This window comes from Euleptes europaea, chromosome 6, assembly GCF_029931775.1.
Source record: "Euleptes europaea isolate rEulEur1 chromosome 6, rEulEur1.hap1, whole genome shotgun sequence".
Lineage (NCBI taxonomy): Eukaryota > Metazoa > Chordata > Lepidosauria > Squamata > Sphaerodactylidae > Euleptes > Euleptes europaea.
In genome coordinates, this window is record NC_079317.1 from 25,338,972 (window position 1) to 25,362,125 (window position 23,154).

The 23,154-nt window shown below is 41.8% G+C and overlaps 1 protein-coding gene across 1 annotated transcript in view; it reads left to right on the forward strand.

The window, feature by feature from the left end:
* The first annotated feature begins 1,050 nt into the window (after positions 1 to 1,050).
* TRIP11 (thyroid hormone receptor interactor 11) overlaps positions 1,051 to 23,154 on the forward strand; it is a 51,550-nt gene continuing 29,446 nt past the window's right edge. The window contains exons 1-10 of the mRNA XM_056851692.1: positions 1,051 to 1,192; positions 6,369 to 6,445; positions 7,292 to 7,402; positions 8,401 to 8,679; positions 9,548 to 9,616; positions 10,744 to 10,909; positions 13,858 to 14,190; positions 15,744 to 15,784; positions 17,026 to 17,232; positions 19,207 to 22,218. Of these exons, the coding sequence (XP_056707670.1) occupies positions 1,051 to 1,192; positions 6,369 to 6,445; positions 7,292 to 7,402; positions 8,401 to 8,679; positions 9,548 to 9,616; positions 10,744 to 10,909; positions 13,858 to 14,190; positions 15,744 to 15,784; positions 17,026 to 17,232; positions 19,207 to 22,218 (4,437 nt within the window). The remainder of the gene's footprint in view (positions 1,193 to 6,368; positions 6,446 to 7,291; positions 7,403 to 8,400; positions 8,680 to 9,547; positions 9,617 to 10,743; positions 10,910 to 13,857; positions 14,191 to 15,743; positions 15,785 to 17,025; positions 17,233 to 19,206; positions 22,219 to 23,154) is intronic.

Genomic DNA, 23,154 nt, shown 5'->3' on the forward strand with positions numbered 1-23,154 from the left:
TTAAGTGCCGTCAAGTCGCTTCCAACTCATGGCGACCCTATGAATGAAAGTCCTCCAAAATGTCCTATCTTTGACAGCCTTGCTCAGATCTTGCAAATTGAAGGCTGTGGCTTAATTTATTGAGTCAGTCCATCTCTTGTTGGGTCTTCCTCTTTTCCTGCTGCCCTCAACTTTTCCTAGCATGACTGTCTTTCCCAGTGACTCTTGTCGTCTCACGACGTGACCAAAATACGACAGCCTCCGTTTAGTCATTTTAGCTTCTAGGGTCAGTTCAGGCCTGATTTGATCTAGAACCCACTGGTTTGTTTTTTTGGCAGGGATGCCGTGGACTGCCAAGAAAACAAATCAGTGGGTTATAGATCAAGCCTAGAAGCTAAAATGACTAAACGGAGGCTAGCGTATTTTGGTCACATTATGAGAAGGCAAGAGTCACTGGAAAAGACAGCCATGCTAGGAAAAGTGGAGGGCAGCGGGGAAAGAGGAAGGCCCAACAAGAGATGGGCTGACTCAATAAAGGAAGCCACGGCCTTCAATTTGCAAGATCTGAGCCAGGCTGTCAAAGGGAGGACATTTTGGAGGGTCGCCATGAGGCGGAAGCGACTTGACGGCACTTAACCCCCACAAGCCGCCTATTCGGGGCGTCTTGCCGCCCAGCGAACCGGCTAAGGCCCCAGGCCCAGCTCCTCGCCAGCCTCGTCGGGCCAAACCGGGCGAGCCGCGCCGCTCGGGCCTCCCGCATCCCGTCTCCCCTTGCTCTCTTGCACACGTCCCCGAGCACCCGGGGGCGCTCTAGCCGCTCGCGCTCTATGGTGACCCGGGAAGTGTCATGGCGGCCGTCGAGGTGGCAGCGGGAGCCGCCGCGGCTGATTGAGCGAGCCGCCGCCCCCCCCCCCGACAAGACCCCCTCGGGGCCGGCCCGATTTCCCTCCTTGAGGCGGCTGCGGCCAGCGAGCTCTCGCGGCCCCGGTGGGGGGAGAGGCGGGGGCTGCCGCGGTGGTTGCTGCTGCCCCCCTTGGTCTCCTCCCTGGCTCGGGCCAGCTGCCGGCGGCGATGGCGTCGTGGTTGGGGGGCCTGGGCGCGGGCCTGGGCCAGTCCCTGGTGGGGCAGGTGGGGGGCAGCCTGTCCACTCTCACCGGGCAGATTTCGAGCTTCACCAAGGATATGTTGCTGGAAGGCACGGAGGAGGTGGGAGGTAAGTCGAAAGCGGGGTGCGGGGTGGGGTGGAGGGAAGGAGGGGGCCACAGGCAAGGGAAGGGGGTCCCTGTTCAGAGTTTCCAGCGCAGGGGAGGTGGGTGTCACTGGGATTCAAAACACATAAAAGGAAGTATTTCTTCACACAACGCATAATTAAATTGGGGAACTCCCTGCCCCGGGATGTGGTGATGTCTGCCAACTTGGAGGGCTTTAAGAGGGGAGTGGACATGTTCATGGAGGAGAAGGGTATCCATGGCTACTAGTAAAAATGGATACTAGTCATGATGCATACCTATTCTCTCCAGGATCAGAGGAGTATGCCTATTATACTAGGTGCCGTGGAACACAGGCAGGACGGTGCTGCAGCACTCTTGGGGGCTTCCTAGAGGCACCTGGTTGGCCAGTGTGTGAACAGACTGCTGGACTTGACGGGCCTTGGTCTGATCCAGCAGGGCCTTTCATATGTACTTATGAATTAGGGTCTCTGCAAAATTGATGCAAAGGGATTGTCCAGAAAGTGTGTGGTAGTGCATCGTGAGGGAGGTGAACAGATGCTGAGTTATCCTGTGTGGAGGGGTTTCCTGTCAGAAGCTTCCCAAAATTAGGGGAGGAAAATATTTTTTGAAGCTAGCATTTTCTTCTGTAGTTCCAGAGAAGTAGTTGTGTTCATTGTAGCAAAAATTAACCAGGAACCTTAAAAAAATGACCATATATAGCGCACCATAAGCTTTTTGTAAGTCAGCTTATTTTATCAGATGCAAAGGGTGTCCATTTATATTTAGAGTTCAGGTGACAGCTGCCATGGGACATCTGATGAAGTGAGCTCTGACTCCCAAAAGCTTATGCTGGAATAAATGTTGCTAGTCTTTAAGGTGGGACAAGATTCCTGTTTGATTCTGGCATTGGGCAGAGATATAGATCAGCCAGCATGTTGTGTGAGTCTCACCTGTGATATAACCTTACTGGGAAGCTTTAGGTAAGTCACTTGCATTCAGCCTCTGCTGCTGTCTTCTCCTGAAATATGGGTATAATGGTTACCTGCTTTACAGGGTTGTTGAAATTCTTAGGCCTGATTAAATGTGATGCTGGTGAGACAAACAGCTTCTGTGTGATTTTGCAGAGGCCCAGAATCTTGTTTAAATTGTGTGCAACCTGTGTAGTGCATGCTTGGTTAGTGCATCACATGTTGTATAGGCTACAGGGCTTTTGTCTGCAAAATAACATATAACTGCAGTGCAAAGTGACATGAGAAAGCTGTTTACCTCACCAGCACCACACTTAAATTGAACCTTCTTTGAAGTGCTCCAGTAATTCAAAAGCACTATATATCTTCAAAGCATTTTTATTAATAATAATAATAAACGTTAGTTGTGTTAGAGAGTTATCTTACATTACGCTTGTCACACAGTTGATGTGAGGAAGGGAGTAGCACAGTTGTGACAGAAGAGAGGTGAACTATTGATCAAAATCAGAGAAGGGATGCTGCTAAAAGTATGGACTTATTCTTGAATAGTTCCAAAAGCAGCAATTCCTTTGAGGCTAGGGTTGCCAACCTGGAGAAGCTGAGGCAGAGAGAGTTTGGGGACGAGATCTTCAGGGACTTACCAGAACAGTTCCACTCCTGTGCTGACATTTGCTGTTCTGGACAGTGAAACTTTTCTGTGGTCAGAAAAGACTGCTGGGTGGAGGGGAATGCAGGAAAGTCCCGCGATCCTTAGTCTTAGGGTCTCAGGATCCATGGAGAGGCGTCAGTTGGCCATAACTTCCCAATGCTTGCATACTTAGAAAAATAAACACGAGTGTGTACCGGTATCTCATGTATGATAGTGTACATATTGTAACCAGCAAGGAATAGTCTTATGTGTGAAGCACCTGCAGGTCTTCTGAGTACTCTTATCTTTTCTCATGTATATAATACAGATATGTGTATAATATAGAGAACATTATGAAAAGATTGTATAATGTCTTCATATATGATGATAGGCAGTCTGTAAAAAATAATGTATGGTAAGTACTTTCAATGCTGTCATGAAGGCATATAAATAGGATAAGTGAAGTTTCTGTTGAAACATTCAGAAAATGATTATTGTAAAGCTTTTTAACTAACTGAAGAATGAACATTTATAATGATAGGCAAAACTGTTGTGTCAAGGGAGGGCAATGTTAAGATGTGCATTACAGGAAAGGCTATATGCATTTTGGAGTTTTGTTTTTTAAGCTATTCTTTCTATATCACTGTATGAAGTAATAGAAGAAGCAATTATATTATACATATGATAGAATGATTAGTTGCCAACATGTGCACTTTTTAATGACAAGCTTGTGGCAATTTATAGTATTGCATGATGTAGTGGTTTGCTCTGTTGATTCATTGATCTGTAACTGGCTTTGTTCCAATTGGAATGGTAAAATTTGCTAAATCTTGGAAGACATTCTATGGAGAGGTCATCCATGATTAAGTGATTTCAAGAGACTGAGATTTAGTGTAACTGGTACTATTTTTATGATATTCCGTAAATACCATATGCCCAAGGAGGACAGTACAAAAAAAGTACTGGTCTAAAAACAACCAGACATAAGTTGTGTTTCATACCTGTCTTCATGTCGGTGCCATATTTAGTATCCAAAAACATTCCTCTAGATATTCATGTGCACTCAAATACGCATATCGGTCTGTTGCACATACACATTTCATTCATCCAAAGGAGAAATCCAATCCACACATGTAATGGAATATTCAAATGGATCAGCTTAGTCTGTTGAAATGAACAGGGAAGCTGTTCTGGGCAGGTTAATTTGTTATCCTATTGTAGCTAGTTGTTTATAGTAGTAGGGAAACAATTAGGGTTCATAATGACATGTTTTAGACTTAGTACCTAACTGTGGCTAAAGCATGAATTTGCAGCCAGTCTTCAACCATAATTGAAATGTTTCAGAATCCCCTTTGCTGCTGGAAACTCTAATTGAATTGATGTAGAAAACAAAACCTACAATATTTGTCTATAAATATTTGATGTTGATTAATTAATATGATATGCAGAGTCTTGGGAATGAATGGAATAAGGAGCTAGATTGCCTTATTTTGTCAAAGCAATGGGATATGGCCTTAAAGTTTATACCTGCTCTCTCCATGGATTTGAAGTTGAGACTTATTCAGCAAAAAAATACATGTTTAGGATACACTGGACACCACAGCGGCTCTTTAGCAAAGGAGTAAAGTATCTAATTGTTGGCATTGTAACTCACAGGACACATCCCTTAAATATATGTTTTTTCCTGTTTTTTAAATAAACCATAATTGAAGTATTTATGCATAATGGCTATAACTACCGTTTGTGGTCCTTTCGTTTGCCCATGACCAGTGTGTCAAGAGAGCCACTGTCCTCTATGGAAATAAACCTTATTTTAAAAGTATTCTTAACATTGGTAGTCAACATAATAGGAATAAATGTTTTCCTCTGGAACATCACGCAGGTATACTGTTGGTCATAAAGTTTTATGACAAACTGTGGCATGTTAAAAACTATCATGTTTTTACTTTAGTGTAAGGTTCTGTGGATTTGAGCACACATCAGATCCAGGGGCCCAGATGCGTATGATGAAACGAACTCTAGTTCATGAAAGCTTATGTTGGAATAAAAACTTGTTTATTTTTGCTGTAACAGAATAATATGGCTGCCCTTCGGAATTATTTATAGTCTTGGTGACTTGTCTCCAATAAGTCATGAGTAGCTGCTCATAGTTTGCAGAACGGGACTTTCCTTGCTCCCTTTCCTTCTGCAGTCCACTGAGGTGCTTCTGGATGTCGGAGGACCCTTGCAAGCACAGGATAGGGGGTAAAATTGGGTATTTCAGTGGAAGGGGAAGAATTGGTAAAAATTCCCCCCCACACAAACACATATGTACTGCCATTGGTGGGAAATGATGGTGGGATACAAGCCCAGCATCTCCAGCAGTACTTATTATACATATATTCCTATGGTGATGGTGTGTAACAGTAGTTTGTGATCTTGTGCTGTTATAAGGATTATGTGCCAGGCTGATCCACATTGGTCACTTTTCCTACATAGTGGTTTCTCTCTCATATACTTTGTGAAGGCTGCACAGTAGTCAGTTTTGCCACCATTACAGGTGTGGGACTTATACTTTGTGAGTTTAATAGCCAACACTAGAGGGAACATGGAGGAAGGCCTTGGCCTCTAAGGTCTGTTGGTTGTGCCTCTAGGCCAAACAGTTGGTCGCTGTGTGAAACAGGATGCTGGACTAGGTGGACCACTGGTCTGATCCAGGAGTCTCTTTCTATATTCTTAAGCACTTGGGTTGGGCTATGAGTTAGTTGGGTATATTGTTTAACTGAAGCTCTTCATCAGTTAGCTGAAGTGGGTTGCATTTGCTTGGATGTAAGCCCTGTTGAATTCTGTGATACTTACTTCCAGGTAAACATGCATAAAATTGCTATGGAAGTCTTAAAGTGTCTAGATTCCAGTTTATCAAGAAGAGTTAATGGCCATACATGGACAAGTTAGAGCTGTTTAATGGGCTGCTGAGATTTCTGCATTATCTATAATGATTTAAGCATGATTGGCAAGTGCAGCTGTTCTCTTGGTATTGTGATGTTACAGATCTTTAGCAGTTTGTTGCTTCAGTGTTGGGAGAAGAGGTTGTCTTTGTAACCTGCAGCATTGTTTAACACCTAGTTTACTGAAACATTGTGGTATCTAGATTATTTTGAGGGATATGAGAGAGAAATGGTATTTCAATAATCTGTTTTGTGTTTGTTACTTTACAGTTGCTTTTCACTCTAAATATTTTTCTGGTATGACTGAGGAGATCTAATATATTTAAGGACGAAGATCAGGTGTTTGTTTTTCAGGTTGCAAAGTCCATGCACACTGCCTTATGTGTAAAACTGACATCATGTAAGAAACCTGAAAGATTACATTTATCTAAAAACACTCAGAAAGCAAAGTTCAGCTTCCTCAGTACTGTTTCTATGACCCTATTCCTCCTCTCATGGCTGCTCTAAACATATATAAAATGTGGGAGATCTCAGTTTTTGATCTCCCACATTTAACAACATCCTCAATTGAGTGTCACAGAACTAATTCAGATAAGTATGTGACGACGACGACTTATTTTTGTCTCATTTGCATTTTTTTTCTCACTGATTTCAGATACTGCAACAGACTTCGGTGTATCCAGCTCTAACCTGAAGGATATAGAAAACACTTATACAGCACTGAGGTCAGAGGTAGGAAATTACAACATATGAGTGTGTGTTAAGTGCCATCAAGTTGCCTCCAGCTCATGGCAACCCTATGAATCAATGTCCTCCAAAATGTCCTATCGTTAACAGCCTTGCTCAACTCTTGCAGACTGAGGGCCATGGCTTCCTTTAATGAGTCATGTTGGGTCTTCCTCTTTTCCTGCTGCCTTCGACTTTTCTTAGCATTATTGTCTTTTCCAGTGATCGTTGTCTTCTCATAATGTGACCAAGGTAAATAGCCTCAGTTAAGTCATTTTAGTTTCTAGGGAATATTCAGGCTTGATTTGATCTAGAACTTACTTATTTGTCTTTCTGGCGGTCCATGTATCCATAATACTCTCCTCTAACACCATATTTCAAGTGAATCAAATGTCTTCCTGTCAGCTTTCTTTCTTAGATTTCTAACATTGTTTAACATTCACACTCATGCATAGTAATATGGAATACTATGGCATGAATTAAATTGATCTTGGGCACTAGCGACACATCCTTACACTTAAGAATCTTTTCTATCTCCTTCATGGCTGCCCTTCCCAGTCTCAATCTCCTTCTGATTTCTTGGTTGCAGCCTCCCTTTTGATAATGATGGAGCCAAGGAATAGATGATCTTGAACAATTTCAGTTTCTTCATTGTCAACCTTAAAGTTGTATAATCCCCCAGTAGTCATTACTTTTGTCTTCTGGATGTTTGACAGGATTTAGTCTGGAAAAATAAAACCATGTTTAAAATGTCCCTTTCATAGTTCAGATTACTTGCCAGAGCTTTAGTATCCTGTTTGGTTATGTTGGATTTGGAATGTTTATTTGAAGATGCAACTTTTTTTCCCCTAGAATGAGAGATTGAAGAAAATTTGTAATGATCTGGAAGAAAAACACGAAGCAGCAGAGCTTCAAATAAAACAACTGTCTATAGAATACCGGAACCAATTGCAACAGAAAGAGGTATACAGAGAATGTTAGGTACAGATTTGTAATTATGTTGGGAAAGGTAACACCTAAGTTTGGACACATACATAAAGGGTTTATTTAGAAAATGGTTCTTATATTTAAATGCATTATTGCTGGTATGTCTTCTTTTGAGTTGTGGGGCATCCAGTCTGTTTGCAGGTCATATTTTGTCTCAAAGTTACTAAGTATCTGTATAAAAATTATAGCCTTGGGTGTATTCTGTTTCTGGAGAAGCCATGTTTCACGTCGGTTGAAATGCAAGACAGTTAATGTTTCATTCACTGAGGTACTTGAAATAGGAATACTTACTGGTTTGCTTGTTCATCAGCTTCTGAGATGGCTTTACTAAAGTTGCTAGAATTAAAACTGGAGGGTTGAAGTAAGATGCGAGGTTTGTCTAATGCACAGAGTAACTTCTCCAGTAAACCACGGCTTGGTGTAGATGTTTATCTGGGTCAAAGATCATGTGGTTGAGGGGATGGGCACATCATACTTGTAATGTGACTGAAGCGCCGTGAAGGCTCAGTAGTAGTACCACCTCCATCTCCCTTTTTTGAGGGGGAGAATCCTGCTGTTTTAGTTTTCTGCACATGACTGTTCACATGGAACGCACTGTGTTAAGGCTGTAGTGGATGAGGCTATCCACTTGTCCATTACGGCAATAAAATTGTCAGGTCAGATTAGGTAAGCATCTCTTCTGGTCCTGTGTGAAAAACCAAGCTTATGTTGTGCCTGTAGTTCATAAAAATATCACACCACTGGTTTCTTTAAAACAGGAAAGTTTCCTCTCAAGGAACCCTTTGTTATGATCCTTCTTGTTACCATTTAGTTAAACATGGAGCTTATTTCTTGCATCACTACTAACCTCTTTGTGTATCAGATGAGAATACCTTTAAGTAAATGGAGAAGTTTGCAAGAGACTAAGAGAAAAAGATGGTATATCTTTTTTTCCCCACCTGACTAAAATTGTTCATGTACCTTGTTATATTTAGGTGGAAATCAGCCATCTTAAAGCTAGGCACCATGCGCTGCAGGAGCAGTTGCAGACGGTGCAGTCAGCTGCTCAGTCCGCACAGTTGGGAGCCGGCGTCTCGCCATCATCCACTACGTCAGCTTCTTTTGTCTCTATGGCCAGACATGCATCTTCCGGTTTTCAAGGAGATGACATGGACTTCGGAGATGTCATCTGGTCCCAGCAAGAAATAAACAGATTGTCCAATGATGTCTCTAAGCTTGAGTCTGAAGTTGACCACTGGAAGAAGATTGCACAGGTGAGTCAAATATATTTCTTGCTTTACATTCAGAAACGGAGTTAGTTAATGACAGTGAGGTATTGATGAGACGCTTTCTCATTTGTAAAACCTGATGATGATACTGACCTTGTATGGGTGGAATAATAGTTATATAACTCTGTTGGTAGAGTTACAGTGCCATCCTAAGGTCTAATACGCCCTTCTGGGCTTATGATAGGGTATAATTCTGCTCAGGATGGCACTGTTCATGTCCTGCTTGCTCTCTGAACCATCCAAGAAAGGAAAGGCCACTTTTGTATCCTGCTCACTTGATTCTAAATCTTTATGCAGACCCATGGAGTAATCTTAGTTTTGTCGCCAGTCTTCTACAGGCTCTGATTATCACAGGCGAGCTTGACTGAAGCTCTCAGATACAGGCAGCTTAATGTTCTTGGTATGTAAAAAATGAAGAAAGCTGTATAAAAACATCAAACACTGCTTTATTTTAACAAAAATAAAAGCTGATCCGTTGTTGTTTTTCTCTACCTAAACATGAATATTTTAAGACTTTTCAAAAATAATGTTTTTTAAAACAAGTATTGCTTAGGTGCAGATTTCTTCCTGTTAATCTTTTGCATCTTTACAAATAAATGTGAAGTCTGTTATTGTCTGAGATCTGGACTTGCCAAAGAACACTTGAAGGATGGTGGTCTGAGCTGCAGATTTCCCCTGATTATGGTAGAAATATCCAATTCTTCAGCCAGTTCTTTTGCTAGCTTTTAAATATATTTTTATATGCTGACCAACTGTAGATTCTTGCTCTTCTGGTGTATGCAATCTTTTAAGAGACGTCATATCTATCTTGCGACATTTTCCAGAAGAAAACCATGTATTTTCTTTTGTTTAGTTTTCCAAACTACAAGGGTCAAGTAATACAGATGAGAATGAAATCTGCAAGCTCCAAAATATTATCAAGGTAAGGCTACTCTCTTTGGGCACTTAGGCAGGGGCTGGGAGTGGTGCATCTGCGCAGTCTCCGTGGCTTCCCGGCTGCCACGAAGGGAAAAAGAGCAGTTTAAAATAATAAAAAAGAAAAGGGGGGAACTGCCCCATTGAATAAAATGAGGCTGCGCCACCAAAAAAGGTGGCATGGCCACTCCGTATCTCAAGGGGGCGTTTCTGGGGCGAACGAGGTTAGAAAGCTGCCCAAAGGCAGCTCCACCTCTGGGAACGCCTCCCCCACACCGGCGCAGGCATTCCCTTCCGGGATTTAGTTCTCGGAGTGACTATGCTGATGGTGGGGGCCGGTGGAACTCTGTGGCTCCCGGACGCCAGCGTGGAACTCCCTGCCCCAGTATGTGGTGATGGCTGCCAGCTTGGAAGGATTTAAGAGGGGAGTGGACATGTTCATCGGGGATAGGGCTATTCATGACTACTAGTAAAAAATGATACTAGTCATTATGCATACCTATTCTCTCCAGGATCAAAGAAGCGTGCTTATTATATTCGGTGCTGTGGAACACAGGCAGGACAATGCTGCTGCTGCTGTCTTGTTTGTGGGCTTCCTAGAGGCACCTGGTTGGCCACTGTGTAATGGGGCCTTGGTCTTATCCAGCATGACCTTACTTATGTTTGCCCTTGCGGCACAGGGTCAATTGAGGTAACTCAGTACAATGCTGACTCCACGAGGTACAAAACAGTGCAGTAGAATTGAGGGCTGAAAAGAATGCAGTCTCTAAAAAGTGGTTTTATCCACCATTAATATTTAATCTTTTGGGGGCCATTTACATCGGCAGTTTGTACTGTTAGCTGTGAAATCAGCTCATTTTGTGTGGTGAGGGTCTTGTGACTCACGGTCTCAGAAAAGTGGCTTTGTTCATATGAAACAGAATGCAGTTTTTAAAGCCCATTTATGAATATTCCTTATCTAAAGTCTTGTGAGGTGTTGTATAAGAAAATTGTGTAGGGCAGTTTTAAATATTTTACATAGAATATTGTATATTGTTAATACAAACAAGTAATTTTTACTAGACTCTAAGCCCAATTTTGCTATGTGGTGTTGTAGATGTGCTATAATTCCTTTTCTTTTAATTCACATTTTAGGACCTAAAACAGAGCTTAAGTCAAGAAATAGATGAGCATCAGCATGAGCTCTCAGTATTGCAGGATGCGCACCGTCAGAAATTAGCAGAGATAAGCCGGCGTCATAGAGAAGAACTGGGTGAATATGAAGAACGAATAGAAGAGCTTGAGGATCAGTTACAGAAAGGTCTTGTTTATTGTTTTTTCATTGGAGTTTTTGTTAACCTGTTAATGTTGACCTTTAGTCTTTCCAGGATATCAGATATATACATATCCAGTATTACACAATCTAGGTCGTTTGCAGACCTATGGCATTTTGAATGCCATGGTTTGTAACAACCCCAATGCAGCCTGCAGAAGACACCCCCCTGCTTAGATGCTACATCTATTCTACAAGTGCATAAAGATCTCTTTTGCTGAGACATGGGGTAAATGTGTGTTGTTCTCACACATCCTTTATATGCTCATTCTTTGTTCAACTTTGGATCATATTGAGCTGCTGTTGTTATGTCCATCTAAAGAGGTCTTACATACCCATCCAGTATAGGAGGGAGTAAGTCATTGAGGAAAAAGGTAAAAAATAATTATGGGGCTAGCAATAATGAATTTCAGGCTGACACAGGGAGAAGATGTGTAGTCTGATACTTTGGATGCTTAAATTGTAAATAAGTCCTACAGAATTCAGTGGGGCTTAGTCCTAATCTAGAATTAAAGCCTAAGTAAATGTTCCAGTTTTCAAAGGGGTTACTGCTGGACAACTGCGTTTCTTCCCATAACTGAGGCAATCCCCTTCCCTTCCACCATTTCCAGCTGTGTTCTACTGAGCATTGGCTGGAAAAAGACTTGCTAAATTGCTCCTCAGCTATGAGTTTTGTTAACATTATTTTGGAACCAATAGGGCTATTCTGTTTTCAAAGTCCATGCGATACTAACCTTTCCCAAGTGCTTGAGGTGCGATTTAAGGCATGATTCACACCATGACTAAATCATAGATGAAGTACTGTTCGTCTTCCAAACACACCCTTTCCACCCACCAGGTTCAGAAAATATTGAAGTAGATCCTGGAAATTCCTGTTTCAGCAGTCTGTAGGGACATGATCCTACAAGTTATCTTTCTGCTTGTAAATAGAGGTGCCTGATTTTTTTTCCTTAAGTGATCTGATAAGATTTTTGTCTTGATTCAAGATCAACGTATTAGTATCACCCCACCTACATTGTGTGTGGATGTGTACTGTGCTGTCAAGTTGTAGCCGACTCATAGTGACCTCTGGTGGTGTTTTCAAGGCAAGTGATTAAGCAGAGGTGGTTTGCCATTGCCTTCCTCTGCAAAGTCTTCCTTGGACGTCTCCCTTCCAAGTACCAACCAAGCTTGGCTTCCAAGATCTGACAAGATCAGTCTATACTATACCATTCCACATGCCCCACCAACATTACCAGTTTGAATATTGTTAATCATATAGGATCTTCTCTTCTAAGGCACCTTGGTAGTATATGTTGGGTTTTATACTATTTTGTCCTCTTTCCAATCTAGCAAGATATATTAGGCTGAGACATTGTGGCTTTCCCTCCTCCCAGCTCATGAGCTTCATGTCTGACTAAGGGTTTAAACCCAGGTCTCCCCAGTCCAAGTCTGATACTCCTCTTGTATTGTCCCAGGCATTCATGGACAGGAGCACGGTGCCTTAAACATAAGGTGCTGGGGAATTGTGTTATTTACGAGTTGCAGTTGCTGTCTTCCAACACTGGCCAGTTTATTTTTTAGCTATATTATTAGCCAAATGGATGGTGTGATTCTATACAATGGTTAAAAGCTTTATTTTACCTCATGAACTTGCAAGCTAACAATATAACCTTGTTAAAGTGCTATGTTAGCAAAAGTGCTATGTTACAAGTCTAAGATGTTAAGATTGTTTTCAGCATGTTCCAAAGGCTCACAGCAAATCCCTAGCTCATTTTATTCTGAGAGTGAACATGTACATTGGGTTAGTGTTACAGAGTCAGAGAGTTTTAGAACTGCACGGGACCTTGGAGGTCATCTCAGTTCAGGAATACATAACAGCTGCATCCCCATCAGCTCGAACACCTCCAGTGAAGGAGAGTCCACTACCTCCTGAGCAAGTCTGTTCCATTGTTAAATAGCTCTTACTGGTAGGACATTTCCCCTAATATTTAGCTGAAATCTACTTCCTTGTACTTTCCATCCATTAGTTCTAGTCCTGCCATCTTGATCACGTTTGCTCTGTCCGATATACAGTTGTCCTTCAGATAGCTGAAGACATTTATTATACCTCCCCTCAGTCTTCTTCTCCATGCTAAACATGCCAGCTTTTTCGCCCTTTCCTTGTAGGGCTTGATTTCCAGACTCCTCACCATCCAGATCACCATTCTCTGGATAGGCTCCAGAAGTGGGCACACTATTCAAGATAAGGCCTGACCAGTGGCTTGTGTTTTTGACAACTATTTTTTTTCCTGAGCTGGCAAAAACGGTGGGATGATTAAGTATCTTGGGTGCTTGGTGTTTGCTTCTTCCATCCTAAAAATGCTTCATGTTTGTGGGGGAAGAGTGTACATTAACTTGTTGGCAGGCCATTTTCCAAATACCTAATCAAAATGGTCTGCTGGTAAAATTAATCACTGCCTTTGGCAAATTGCTTTATTATACTCCAAGGATTTCACTGTAAGCCTCCTAATTCTTCAGAGTAATGTAGGCAATCACAGAGTTAATAATCTAATAGCTTTAAAGATGACAATTTTGTTGTTTGAATCATGCAGATTACCTTGGCCTGTAGTGGTGGTTTTTCTAACAAACTTTTACAAAGGTCCAGTAAATCTATGACTGATTTTTTATTTTATCTAAACTTGGAAGATTCTGGTTTTGAAACACATGCGATATCAAATTACATTGCTGATGTTTTTCATTCCAACAGGAAACAATGTTTTTTTAAAAAAAGAATTGCCTCTAATCTAAATGGAAGTTGAAGAAATAGCTTGAAGATAATGGATGACAGTGGCTTTTAAAACCAAAATACCTGTTGTATTCTGTTCTGTAGAACTAGGATTTCTCATTAATTCACACCATATTTCTAACGGGATACTATTATAAATACATTTTTTTCTGCTTTATGGTTGGTGTAGGCGCTGGAATTACTCTTGAAAGTGGTCTACAGAGCAGTACAGCTGAATCCACGGCAGCACACTTGAAGGAATTGGAGGATGAAGTGAGAATTATAAATAAAAAACTATCTTCAACGGAAGAAGAAAAAACGGTTGTCTTGAAAGAGCTCGAATTGGTAAAAGTGGAGAAAAGTCAAGTAATGCAAGAATGCGAGAGGTTGAGATCTGAATTCAGTAAACTTCAGTCTCCAGTTCCAAAAGAGCAGGCTGGTTTGAAAACTAAGCTTGAAGCCTCCCAGCAAGCAGAACAATCGCTGCAAGCAGAAATGCTCCGACTACAGCAAGCCCTGCTTGGTATGAAGCTGTTGGGAACTGAGGGTTGCACTTGGTCTATTTTGAGCACAGAATGGCTTTTTTAATTTTAAGAAAACTCTGGGATTGGGATCCAAAGAGTTCTGTGTGTGGGTTTGGCAGTCGACTTCAGTGTGCTTGAGGTGGAGGGGCTGTTGCCCAGTGGTAAGAGCATTGGCTTCGCATGCAGATAGTCCCAGGCTCAGTCCTCAGTATCTCCAGCTAAAAAGGATCAGGCAGTAGGTGGTGTGAAAGACCTCTGCCTTATATTAGTTCAGTTTATTATTACACTCTTCTGACCAAAGGTCTTAAGCGAAGTCAAAACAAAGACAAAATAAAAGACAAGACAGTAAACATTAAAATACAGCATGGTGAATTAAACCCATTTCTGGGGTGTAAGGATGCACATTCTTTTAAAGTACACAGAATTCTCCACTAATCTGCCTAGCACAACTTTGGAGGCTGCTTCCAGATGTGGGCATGAAAATGTGCCTCCCGCCATAGCAGCATGCAATATGGGAGCAGGTGAGAATGCTATCCCCCCCTCACACCCATTTTCACACCACTCATTGCCCCACTGCCACACCTTCCCCCCCCCACATGATAGCAATTTTGCTGGGACCCCTGTTGTTCAGAAGCACCCTCCTTCCTCACAGAGCCACGGTGAAATACTGCAGTGTGGCCTAGCAAGGACAATCGAAGAGGAAATCTGAAAGGGATAAAAAAGGGGGAGGAGTGACATGTGGCAGTGAACTGTCTGGTGGCATTTTGAAAGTGGAGCCCCCATTAGTGGCTACAGAGAAAGTATTCCTGTGGACATTGTAGCTGTCTTTCGGTTCCCACTTTAAACTAGTTTTGAAAAAACTTTCCTTTTTCTCCAGATCAAAAGGGGGAAACCACTAGTAGTGCCACAAATCCAAAGTTAAAATCAATTTAATTCTATGGCATCTAATCAAAGAGGAAATTAAACAAACAAGATCCCCTTAGGTCTGCCTCCCCCCTTAGTCTGCCTTATATTAAGTCACATCATTGGGCTACCAGGAATGGTACCATCTACTCTGACTGGCAGCAGCTCTTAGGGGTTTCAGGTACATTCTTTTCCAGTTGCAGCTTTTTGCAACCCACCAAGCACTGACCAAAGTTTTCCCTTGCCTTCAGGATGGGGGCTGCTTCTGGGAGGGTGACGCTGAAGAGCCCCTACCATACGTGACTGTTCAAAGTATATAAAATGTGCTTCTTGAGAACATCCGCATTAGAAAAGCATTGGATCGTAATCACAGCGTCTAAAAAAAACACCCAGACCAACCTTTGCACTACTCATATCATGTTAGCAAAAAATAGTTCACTTTGGTTTCTTGGTCCATAGCTCTGTTTTGCCCCAGAAGGGATGAAAAGTGCAAAAGCATACTCTTCAGTACTGACAGTAACGAAAAAACTGATTTTTAAAGCTAAGTGTGTTAATTCCACCTAAGTATTTCGGATTGTAGCCCCAGGTGTTTCAGATTTATTCCATTACCGACCACATATCTGGCTTTCTTTTCCCATTCTTTTTACAGTTGCTGAAAATGAAATAACAAGACTTACTCGGTCAGATCAGGTAAACAGATTACTGACTTCCACTTGCACCATCCCTGAGAATCTCAGATTTATGTTGTCTTCTGATTTCTTTGTGACAAGTAACTGTTGATTGTGGGAATCCATGATTAGGTCCCTTATGAAAAGTTTTTACAGCATTTAATAGGGACGGCTTATCCTTACCAGAGAGCAATGTAGGGCCTTGATGGAGCTTTGAAGTTTACTTAGTGATTCTAAGTTTTTTAAAAAAGTATGTTAGAGAATAGACAAGAGTAAGGGAGCCCAAAGACCGATAGCTAGAATGGTAACGCATTTGCTTATGTCAGGTTCTGACCTGTGTTGTCACTAGACTTTAAGGGAGGCAGCTTGTTGGGCATATAGGGCTGTATCAGAAGTCTACTGAGGCTTTTGCATTTCCTGTATTCCCTTTGCCAGTTTGAGGCTGCAAACAAGCTCAGTGTATTGGGATTCTAACAAGAGCTACACGTAGACCACCTCTGCTTTAATGCCACAGTATGGGGAACTACCCTGGAACCTCAGCTTCAGTTAATAATCGGAGGCTGTTGCATTGTCCCTTGGCACCATCCTTAAGTTGGAAGGCGTATGTGTACAAACGTGTAGAGATGAACTTTTTTGGGGGGTTTACATAATTCACACATTGGATAAGAAGGAGAGATAAGATGCCCACTGCATTTATAGTGTAGGTTTTTAAATTTATGATAAGTTTTTTAAAAACAACAACACTATATTCCTCCTTTCTTTCTCTTTTTCCAAACACCACTTCCAGTAAAAACTGATAGAACTAACGAATATTCATCACAGACCCCCAACTCAGCCCCAGCATCACAGAACTTCAGCTCACCAGAAGAAAAGAGCCCTTTGGAGTAAACTTGACTTACAGGATTATTATAATGCGAGCAACAATGGAGCTCTGTGCACATCTTCTGGCAGTCTTTCCTGCCATGCAAAAGCTATAGTTCAAAAGTCTTGGGACTGCCCTAAGGATGTGAGACTCTCCCACCTGGAGAGCATGGCCAGGAGAAGTTGCCAAGAAGATCTCTGCTACCAGGCAGGTTCATACAGGGAGAGGATTGGGCCCTTTTGATAGTTTAAGGAAATTTCTGATTCTGAGGAAGCACACTTCTTTGTGAGTAATTTGCATCCCTCCCTCCTCTTAAAGCATAAGTAGATACTTATGTGACGATTATTCACATTAATTCTATCTTATTAAATTTAAGCTCCCCCTCTTCTGTTTAACTTAAGGAAGGATTTCAGAAAGAAGGGGCACATTTGCAACCACAGTATGAGAGCACTGCGGGCACACCAACTGAAGGACAAAACTTAGAATTAAACCAGTTACGACAAGACTTGGAAAAGAAACAACATGAATTTAATGAAATTGTTGCTGAAAAGGAAGCTCTACTAGCAGAACTGGAAGAACTCGATAAGCAGAATCAAGAAGCTACACAGGTAACGTGTATATAATATCCCTAGTGTGTGAGTTCAAATGTGCAAGAATCTGCTTTGGTTATAGTTAAATCTACAACTGTTTGTTAACTGTTCTGTTCACAGGCTTTGTTGTTCAATGAATCTTATATGTACTAAAGAAAAATAATGATGAACTGGGGGGAATGTTGTTACTTGAGGCTGAATTTTTTTTTAAGTTAGTGTTGCCTGAATGAATGTTTCTTTTTGTGCCAAATCAGGGTTGTTGTTTTTAAATCTTCAATTAGAAGGATTCCTTGCAGGTGATACAGAATATTTCTAGTCAGATTTATATAATAAATGTCTGATAACCACAGTCTGTTCATTGTCACTTAATTTAACAAAGCACTGGCTCAGATCAAAACAAAGAACTGCAAGCTAAAATAAGTGTTGACTTGATGCTGGGTTTAGTTGCCTGAAGAACAGCCTTGAAAAGAATAAATTGGGAAGTTGCCCACCTTTTGCTCCAGTGAGCTGCACCCCTCCCTTACCCCTTCCCTCCCTGTTTGCTTTTGACTAGGCCAGAATACACAATTCCTGTTTGCTAGCGCAGCTACAGAATACACTACCCTGGTGCTATGTAGAACTATTCTCAGCACTTAGTTGCTGGGTCTTCAAGCAGAAAACAGAGCCACGCACACAGCTGATATGAAGCTGTTGGAAGCTGAAGTACAGGTCAGCTTACCTTGGTTTTTCTGGTTTTAAATTGCCATGGCAAGCATATGGGATAGCTTTGGAGTACAGGAAATGAGAAGAAGAGTTGGTTTTTACATGCCAACTTTCTCAAACTGACTTAAAATCACCTTCCCTTCCCCTCCCCACAACAGACACCTTGTGAGGTAGGTGGGACTGAGAGCTCTGTGACTAGCCTAAGGTCACCCAGTAGGCTTCATGTGGAGAAGTGGGGAAACCAGCCTGGTTCTCCAGATTAGCATCCTCCACTCATGTGGAGGAGAGGGGAATCAAACCCAGTTCTCCAGATTAGAGTTCACTGCTCCAAACAACCGCTCTTAACCACTACACCATGCTGGCTCCCAGCACCAGGGTGTAGTTCACAGTCCATCTACTACCCAGTGGTCCTAGCTACAGGGGAACGGTAAAATGTATCACTACTGAAGAGTCATGGGAACTTGTGTGTGAGTGTAAAGTGCCGTCAAGTTGCAGCCAACTTACGGTGACCCCAGCAAGGGGCTTTCAAGGCAAGTGAGAAACAGAAGCGGCTTGCCATTGAATTCCTCTGCAGAGACTTCCTTGGTGCTCTCCCTTCACAAGTGCTGACCCTGCTTAGCTTTTGAGATTTGACTGGATCGAGCTATGCCATGCCGTCGTCCCTCTCCCAAGGGAACTTACTGATCTAGAAATATAGGCTTGAGTTCAAAGATCAGCTGTAGCATGGTGGTAGGGCATGCAGAAAGTCCAGGGTTCAACCTTTAGCATCTTCAGTTAAAAGGATCAGTTATTAGATAAAGTGAAAGACCTCTGCCTTGGACCCTGGAGAGCTGCCTCCAGTAAGAGTAGACAGTCCTGACCCTGATGGATGAATAGTCTGATTCAGTATAAGGCAGCTTTGTTTGTTAATGTGTGGCACCATGTGTGCCTACTAACAGAAGGCACTTCCATCTGCAGAATGGGACTTTCTTGCCTCCCACTGCATCCCCCTGAACTTTCCAAAATGTTGCTCGGGAGGGAGGATGAATCTCAGGAACAGCAGCGGGGCAAATTGGCAGTCAGGAATGAAAGGGAGTAAATGGCAGAAATCCTCCCCCCTCTTCCAATGGAAACTCACCTTGAATCCGACCCATTGTGCTTAATGCTACAAGATAAAAAGGTATTCTGAAATTATTGTTCATTTTTATATCACTTTTTATTGTGCAAAGTTCACTAGAATTGTAACTTGAATTTGTCATGAATGGAAAGGATTTCATTACTCTTTGAAATGTCTATTTGTTTTTATTTTAGCACATGATTATACTAAAACAGCAGCTATCAAAACAGAATGCAGAAGCTGCTAATACTATTACCCAGCTAAAAATTGACACAGATTCTGAAAAAAGAAAAACATCTAAGCTGGAAGCTGAGAAGATGGAAATGAAAGAGGAGCTAGGAGCCCAGACAGAGAAATTAACTCATTGTACATTTGCACTTAATGATTTACATATGACCAAGCAACAATTAGAGAATAAAATAAAAGAGCTAGAAGAACAGTTGAAAAAATCCCAGGAGTCTAACTTCAAAAATAAACAGGAAATAGGAGAAATAAAAAAACTTTTAAAGTGTAGAGAAGAAGAGCTTTCTGCAGTACAAAACGAGTTAATCAAAGTACAACAACAATCTAACGGTAGCGATCAGGATCTATCAACTAAAGAACAAGAAATTTCAAAGCTGAATAAAGAAATTGCAGAAAATAAGCTAGTAAGTAAAGACTTGGAGAAATCGGTTTCAGCTCTTCAAATAGAAAAGGAAATGCTTCACAGAGCATGTGATGAACTAAAACAACGGTTACAAGAAGCTAATAGTGAGAGGAGTAAGATTGCTTTGGAAAAAGATACTATGTTGGAAGCCTTGAAAACAGAAAAAGGGCGATTAGAAAGTGAACTAAACCAGGCTGAAAGCCGATTGTTGGAACAGGCTCATAAATATGAGCATACTATTGAGGAGCTGTCAAATGCACGGAGCATGAACACCACCGCATTGCAGTTTGAACACGAACGCTTAGTCAAACTCAGTCAAGAAAGAGACTTTGAGATAGCAGAACTGAAGAGGAACATTGAACAGATGGAAGCTGACCATGAGGAAACCAAAGAGATGCTAACAACAAGCTTAGCAGGGCAAAAGCAATTGACAGAGCTCATAAAAGAGAAAGAGGTATTTGTTGAAAAGTTTAAAGCCAGGGCTTCTGAACTGGAACAAGAACATAACATTAAAGACTCCAAACAACTCAAACTTTTAAAACAACATTTGGAAGAGAAGGAGAGAAGCCTTTCAGCTATGAAAGAAGAAAATAACCATTTAAAAGAAGAAATAGAGCGACTGAAGGACCAGCAGAGTAGATCGCCCCCTTTGGCTGAGCCCAAAACCCTAGATATCATCACTGAACTTGAAGCAGAAATTACACAGTTAACTGTACTGAAAAACAATCTTGAAGAAGAGTTGAAACTTAACAAAAGGACATTAGATGAGCAGAATCAGAAAATGTCCCAGCTACAGCAAACTTTGGAAGAGCATAAAAAAGAGATAGAGGAGTCCAAATTTCAACATGAACAAGTGAGCATTGCGCATACGCAGGTGTGCTTGGCGAAGGATGAGGAAATCAAAAGCTTACAGAGCTCAATAGAGCAAATTAAAACCCAGCTGCGCAGCCAGAGCCATGTCATTCAGCCAGACCCTTCTGATCTCTTCCAGGAAAACAAAGTTCAGACACTGAATGGCGAAAATGGCCATGAGAAACATGATTTGTCCAAAGTTGAAATTGAAAGGCTGGTAAAAGGCATCAAGGAGAGAGAAATGGAGATCAAGCTTCTGAATGAAAAAAACGTTTCTCTTAGCAGACAAATTGATCAGCTATCAAGGGACGAAGTTGGCAAACTTACGCAGATCATCCAAGAGAAGAACTTAGAAATACAAGCTCTCCACGCCAGGGTTTCTTCTTCATCTTATCGGCAGGATGTCCTTTACCTTCAGCAGCAGTTACAAGCCTATGCCATGGAAAGAGAGCAGATGTTGGCAGTTCTCAGCGAAAAGACAAGGGAGAGCAGTCAGCTGAAAACAGACTATCACAAGATGATGGATATTGTAGCAGCTAAGGAAGCAGCCCTGAAGAAACTGCATGAAGAAAACCAAAAACTAGCCAATGAGTTTGAAAGTAGCAGCCAGGGTATGTCCCGAGAGACTATTAAGAACTTGTCCCGTATCATTCGAGAGAAAGATATTGAGATTGATGCGTTGAGTCAAAAATGCCAGACTTTATTGACCGTCCTCCAGACGTCCAACATGGGTGGGAATAGTGAACTAGGAGGGGTTAACAGCAATCAATTTGAGGAGCTTTTACAGGAGCGTGATAAACTGAAGCAGCAAGTGAAGAAGATGGAAGAGTGGAAGCAACAAGTGACGACCTCCGTCCAGAACATGCGACACGAGTCTGTTCACTTCCAAGAGGAACTGCAGAGGCTTCAGACACAAATTTCAGCCGATAGCGAGAACAGTTCTAGGCTGCAGATAGAGTATAATGGCTTGATCCAGAGCTATGAGCAGAATGAGCAAAAGCTGAAAACGCTTAGCCACGAATTAGTGCAAGTCCAGCATAACATAGGCGAGCTTAGCAGCACCAAGGATTTCATTTTAGAGAAGCTTGATATGGTAACACCGTCTCTGCCAGTAATGTCTTCCACTACTGGACAGCCATTAGACATAACCGACAATTCTGCTTTTCAGCTTACCGCTGAGTCCAAACCACTAAACGAGGACCTGGAGCACATGAAGAAAGCACTACAGGAAAAAGATGCGACTATCCGGACTCTGCAGGAGAATAATCAGAGGTTGTCCGACTCCATGGCTGCATCGTCAGAACGAAAAGCTCAAGAGGCTTCTGAGTGGGAGATCAAGCGCCTGAAGGAGAAGTGTGATGTCTTGCAGAAGTCGCTCAGGGAAAAAGATCTGCTAATAAAATCAAAGAGTGACCAGTTACTTTCTCTAAGTGAGAATTTGGGTAACAAAGAGAATGAGAACGAGGTGCTGAAGCAAGCTGTGACGAATCTGAAAGAAAGAACTCTGGCTTTAGAAATGGACCTCTGCAAGCTGAAAGAAGAAAATGACAAAATAGTGGCAAAGTGTCGGGAGAAGGAAACAGAATTTCGAGCACTGCAAGAGACTAACATGCAGTTCTCGATGATGTTGAGGGAGAAGGAGTTTGAATCTCATTCAATGGCAGAGAAGGCTCTGACCTTTGAAAAACTGTTAAAAGACAAAGAGCAGGTATGTGATGCTGAATTTTTTGTGTTTGTTTGAAAATGCGAGAGAATGAAAAGGACCTGACAGCTGCTGCAGATGCATATTAGAGCTGTGGCATGTGTAGAATTCTAGGAATGTTGGCGCTTGTTGTCAGAATAAACTTGGGCATATATTTTGCACAAATATCTGACACATTTTCTACACTCGTAAATATGAAGACATCACAAGGGATCTGTGCTAATCTTCTGATGGCAGGACCAGTCCCCGTGCCCCACTCCTCCAAAAATAAACTTTCCTGGGGTTGGAAGGTACTGTTGTGGGGAGGGTAGCACAGGAAAGATCTGTGACCATTGGTACCTTCTGCTAATGGATTGTGGGATTCAACTCAGTGTCTCTAGGAAGTCTATAGTGTTAATATATACTCAGTCAATTACAAAGTAGCTTAGCACAGCTTTAAACATATGGTGGTCTTTCTAAGTTCACCTGACTTCTTCTCCAATGTTTATAGTCATTTATTGTTGCAGCAAAGACTGTCAGATATGATCGGTACCTTCACCGATCATATCTGACAGTCTTTGTTGCAACAATAAATGACTGTAAACATGTGCAACATACACATATGTGTATTCATCGCCTGGGAACCCTCAAGTACTTGTGACTTCCCAATGTTTATTTGCACAGCAAATATATATATAATACATGTGGCTATACAGAATGCTTTTTGTGTAAGGAAAAATGAATTGGCCCTAAATTGGTTGCACCATTACATTCTGTTCTATAATCTCACCCATATTTGCCCTGAATTGGGTTCCCTGTCATGTCCTTTTATCTTGCTGATCAACCCAGCACTTCCTTCCTTGGCTGTACTAGATAATAAACATTATGGGAAAATGTTTGCCATCTATCTGGCTAGAAACGGAGGATAACTATGATCTTTTCAGTGTCTTAAAGGTATTCCTT